At 47.5% G+C, this 5,807-nt stretch overlaps 1 protein-coding gene across 1 annotated transcript in view; it reads right to left on the minus strand.

Annotated features, from left to right (window-relative positions):
- EML6 (EMAP like 6) overlaps positions 1–5,807 on the minus strand; it is a 188,246-nt gene that overhangs the window by 135,371 nt on the left and 47,068 nt on the right. The window contains exon 2 of the mRNA XM_045294098.1: positions 2,741–2,839. Coding sequence (XP_045150033.1) covers positions 2,741–2,839 — 99 coding nt within the window. The remainder of the gene's footprint in view (positions 1–2,740; positions 2,840–5,807) is intronic.

Raw genomic sequence — 5,807 nt, forward strand, 5'->3', positions numbered from 1 at the left:
AATGTGCAATGATATTAACAGATATGTTTCCATTTACTTGGAACACTGGAAATACAATAAAAAAAAGAGGAAGGCCGGCTGATAATAAAGGCTTTGATATAAAGATAATGTTTTCTAAATGATGATGGCAACGTATGTACAACTTTGCTTGATATAATTGATTGCTATCATATCTGGATGAGCTCCCAATTAAATGATTTAACAAGAAGTGGAAGGCCCTGGACAGGATGGATGGACATCGGGCTGCACTGTCAGACTCCAACACAGAACCAGTGGGAGAATGGTGCAGGACCGGGCAGGGTTTGGGTCTGTTGCATCTCTAGGGGCTATGGGTCCGAACCTAACAACACCAACACTAGTTTGCCATTAGTTTTACCTTCAGTATGGGGGCAGGGAGAGCTGATTCCCACCCACCTTGAGAATCAAATCACCTGGAGGAGCTGCTTTAGACACCCAGGGCGGCTGGAGAGACTCTGGCCTAGTGATCTGCGATCAGGTCCAGTCCACTGCCTTTCCGAACAGACCCCAGGGCATTCTGATGCAGGGGGTCCGGGCCATGCCGGATGAAGTGCTGAGAGAAACAGCTGGGTGCGCTGTCAGGGCCTGATCTAGGCGAGGAGCAGGGTGCTACCTTCATCACATGGACTGGAACAGTCCCCAGTGGGCGACTGACTCTCAGGTAGCAGGACTGCTCTACCAACCCCCAGGCCAGGCAGGAAGGAGCGATCCCAGAGCCAGAGAGCCCTGTTCGCATACCAACTACCAAGTGCCCATGGGCTCCAAGCACCCATTTCAGTGATGAAATCTCAGGCAAATTTTACCCCCTCTACCCGTAACCACCTTTTCTCTAAAACGGGTGATGCTACCTCAGTTTCGTTATAAGGTCAATTAAGATAACGGATTTGAGATCACTTGGCGGGCTCTAAAGCACTTGGGGGATAACATATTTAGCTTCTAGAATAGTGTTGAGAATCATCATTTCCTCCAAAGGCGCCAATAATTCATATTGGCTTCTGTAATGCGGAACAGAACTGTGTGTGGCACAAACAGATCAAGGGGTGCTGGGCAAAGAGTATTTCCATGAGGCATGAAAATGACAGCCTTCTCAGGGAGTGGCTTTGCACGTTTATAGTGGACCCCGAACTGGAGAAGGCACCTTGCACGTCTCAGCAAAGCAGTGGGACGAGGTCGTTGAATCAGACAGGTCCAACAGCGTTCATTAGATTGAGCAAGAACAGCAAAAGCCTTGATAACACAAAGTGATGCAGGAAGCGGTCTAAGTAAAGGGTTTCACTAGTTTAGAGTGTTCACACTGTTAGGGGCCCCGGATTCTGATGCACTGGAGCCCCGTCACTCAGGCCGGACGACAGACAGTGACAACAGGGGTACGCATTAAAGGCTAACTTGGCCACGATACTTGTGTGATGTTTGCGTTTCTGACGTGAGCGCTGGAGAGGGCTCCTCGACGGGGTGCCCTGGGTCTCGAGCTGACTTTTTGTGGCCACTGGAAATCCAGGCTGGTACCGAGTCCCATTCAACTTTTTATGGGGTCACAAGATAAGCACTCACAGTAACAGCCAAGACTTAAGTATCACAAGTGTTGTCAAACAGTTGAATTAGAACCCCCCGGTGCCCGATGTCTGCCCTTTCTCAACACTTAAGTCCTATGACTGGTCCCTCCTGGACTTTCTGAGAATTTGGTCCTGGAGTGGAGTTCCTCCAAATGTGCAGCAACCGTGGGGCCCTCTAACAACCACAATTCTCTCTAAACGAATGTACTATTCATGTAAAAAAAAATCAAATTTGAAGTTCACAGCAAGAAGGAACTAGTGACTTAAATGTTTAGTGAGGAGCTTGGTCCACATGGGCCTTTATATTGTGCAGAAGAAAGAAAGAGCTAGAAATCAGTGTAAGACGGTCATCCAGAGCCACTGTGCCTTTTAACTAGAAAATCCTGCCAATAAAGCAGCCCAAGCAGTCCAGTTATGTAAGACCCCGGGGAGAGAGATTTCTGACCAGGTATAGACACATGCTGGCTTCCCTCCCCCCCTCACCAGATATGAGTCGACATGTCATCACCGCTGCCCACAGGGACATCGAGGTGAATGACAGGCCAGCCACCATTGATCCTCAGTTCTCCACTGTAACGAAGACTCTGAAAGCTACCTTACACGCTTCCGAAATTGGAATGCACGCCCCTACAATTATACTGTACCCGACATTATTTTCTAAACAGCTACTTCCATTTCTAAGCTACTTTTTCAAATTATATATGTAATTTCAAATTCTGGTTCGAGTTCATGAAGACGCTGACTGCCGACATCAAAAATACCCGTTGCCGATAGAAAGCAGGAGCAGCGATCGACACAAAGCCTGCGACTACCAGAAGAGATCACACCAGCACACTGGCTCTGAGTCGTGAATCAATAGGAAATTATAAGTTCTCAAGTGGACTCTGGGAATAATCAGTATGTGGCAAGTTTCCTCGTAAAAAGATTGAATAAGAAAAGCAATTTTGCATTTCCTCCACAGTTATGACCTATGCACGGCTGGGCCCAACGAGCTGTTCTTTTTTTGTTTTGTTTTGTGTTGCTGTTAATCTTTTTTTTTTTTAACAAAAACAGTTTTATTGCATTTCACATGTCACATAATTCAGTAGTTCAATCATATCGAGAAGAGTTGAACAGTCATTACCACAATCAGTTCTAGAACATTGTCTTCTTCCCAACAAGGTTCTTACCCGGTCAGAATGGCCAGTGGCCGAGGCCAGCAGCTTCCCCTTCCTCCAGTCCCAAATGCAGACTGTGTTCTTGGCGTCCAGTCCCACAGAGGCTAAGCGCTATGAATAAGAACAGTCATTTAATACTTAACACAATTGGGAAAATGTCCTACGATTCACTCCTTCTTCTAGCAAATCGTTACTGAGTTCCTACCATGTGCTAAGCACGGGCTTTCTTAGGGTCAAAATGATGTCTTCATATCTGTCTTAAATCCCAAACGAAACATCGATGGCTTCTATTAGCATATGCTGAACATTTCAAACATCTAAAAACATAGGAAACCCAAGTGCCAAGTTTTGGAAGGCCTCTCCTGAAATCAATGGGAATCACACGGCTAGAATCACAAGGAGGCTGCGTTTTAAATTTCTGATTTAACTTTTCTTCAAAAGCGAGTCTAGGAGTCTGCCTGCCACCCACAGGTCAGTGTGCCAGGCTCTGGCGATTTGCATGTGGTCGTCTGCTTCGGCCGACATGAGCTCCTTGCACACCTGGGGGCAGGTCTACCCAGTCCCACGGCCTGCGGTGAGCAGCCATTAACACGGTGCCAACGAGGAGGGTTGGGTTCAAGGGTGTTGGAGGCTCTGCCAACAGTGTCTCAAACACCAGTGTGCCACTCAAGGTAGACAGGTTTCAGTGGAGTTCCCAGACTAGGACAGGCTAGGAAGGAAGGCCACGTGATACATTTCCAAAAATTAGCCAATGAGAACCCTACAGATGCAATGATACAGTTCTGGAAGGTGAGTCCTGAGTGAGCCGATGCCATCCAGTGGATTCAGAGCAAAAAGCCTCGTCACCCTCCCTTGGAGTGACTAGCCAAGTCAACTGCCGACCTTGCAGCCCATTAATCATCCGCTGCCCCACTCGGGCTCCTCATTGGGCTGGAAATCCCTGGCAATACCCAGTCATTGCGCCAACGGACTCAAACATACCAGCGACCTTGAAGATGAACGAGGACTGGGTCACACCACACTCTATTGCACAAGCGGCTTCGAAACATTTGTGGAAAAGTGAAGAGATAATGGAATTTTCCCACCAACCCTTTTAAGGCCTACATATGTGAGAAAACGGAGTTTTAAGGGGTTAATGGGATCCCCCAGGTTCCACGTCTAGATACTCAGAAAGTCAAGAGAGTCAGACCGAGTTCTTTCCTGTCCAGACGTCGCTCTATCACGTCGTGTTCTCTCCTTGTAAATAGTATCCTGCTAGAAGTCTCCCATGTAGGTGTTTTTTGGTGGTAAAGTGTTTTTAACACTTGATTTTGCATCTAATCTACAGGTTGGTTATTTGTTTCCTTTCTGGACAAATTCTACTCTGAACCCAAAGAATTAGGCTGAGAGATGTCATACAAAATGCATTTGATTAAAATGGCATCTCCTTCGGCATGGCTTCAAATACTGTGAAGTTAAAGAAAGCTATTAAGTAATGCTCACTCACATGACTTCTCCCGTGTGAGCACTTGGTAAGGCTCTGGGACTGGCTGCTGTGGTTGTTAGCTGCCACTGAGGAGGCGCTCACTGACTCACGGTGGCCTCAGGATCATTTGTAAAGACAGGCCCCCTAGTCACACGACAAGCATTTCTACAGCCTTTCGTCGATTGCAAGATAGGCTCTTTGTTATTTTCTAAACATCACTCGGGTCCAGCTCAGGGAATAAGGCAGACCTGAAGCAATAGCTACCAACGCGCCATGAAATCAATCCTGGGAGTCAAAGAAGGGATTGTTCTTCTCCACCGACAGTTACACACCCTGCCCCACTGCCCCGACCCAAGGAAAGCTGAACGGAACAGCCGGGAATCTGACACAGGACAGAATGGGCAAAGAATAGGAGGCAGGCTGGACTTCCCGGGTGGAATTCCGTTTTCTTGAGACACTTCACAACAAATTCGGATTGAAAAAAAAAAATGTTTCCAGAATAACAAAATCAAATGAGCAGCTGTGGAGTGAGTGTACGTATAAACACACATTTCATTTCGTCCATGCAAGTGCATTCTAGCACATATGCTTCCATCTCGCTGGACACCCGAACAAAGACTCTTACCCAGCTGCTTCTCTTAGGATACAGCCCTATATGGTGACGTAGAAGGTCCGTGAAAATAAAATAAACCCTCAGTAAGAGGGACTGACACAATAGCCGAAACAGTGAACCCTAACCACATACAATCATGAAGATGGGATCGGGCGACAGCTTGCTTCGTCACGCATTAAGTTGCCAAAAGTCAGAGCCAACTCAAAGCAACAAGCACAGCAACACGGGGCCATGGACGGGCTACCCTGACTGCACTGAGCAAGATTCCAGGGACGTGAGACCAAAACCACACATAGCAGTGCTCTAAGTCTGTAGCAGACCTAGTTCTACCTAGAAAAACGAATGGTTATTGGTCAACACAGTCTCAAAATAGCAGAAACCACCACTTAAATGGTAACTGTTTGCCAAGTGGCTCAAACCAGGTCAACTCCTAAGAGCTACGGAGCTTCCTGAAAACCCCCGGCTAGTCACACCTTGGGGAGTACTTCACAGAGCTTCCCCAGGCACTGACCTAAGGAAGTGAATTCTGAAACGTCCCAAAGGTTGGCTGGAGGAATTCCCTGGCAGGACCCTGGAGGGTGGCAGGGTGGTGCAGGGACAGGGAGAAGCTGGTGTGGAGGGCGGGGCCTTGGGGAGGAGAGCCAGTCTTTAGGTTGTCAGGCCCTTCTCTATAAACACGAACAGATTTCTTTGGCTCGGGGTGGTCAGAGGCCAAAGGAGGGAGAGACTTTCTTGGGAGGACTGGGAGGTTCACGGTGAAGTGGGGAGGGTCTTTGAAGGAGTCCCTTGAAAGGGATTGTAGAAGTAAAGCTAAAAAGGTTGTTGGTCTAGAAGTCCCCGTTACAGAATACGGACATCATCCAATGGTCTTCTAGGGTTTTGTTGTTTTTAAAACAGTGCCTTGAATTCTTCTTTTTTAACTTAGTGAGACGAGTTAGCAAGAACGTGGCTGTGGGGAAACCAGTTAAGGTGTTTGTCACGTAAACTGGGTCAGACGCCAG

The sequence above is a fragment of the Echinops telfairi genome, unplaced genomic scaffold, assembly GCF_000313985.2.
Source record: "Echinops telfairi isolate 266 unplaced genomic scaffold, ASM31398v2 ScPeMD7_2573;HRSCAF=3158, whole genome shotgun sequence".
In the NCBI taxonomy this organism is placed as follows: Eukaryota; Metazoa; Chordata; class Mammalia; order Afrosoricida; family Tenrecidae; genus Echinops; species Echinops telfairi.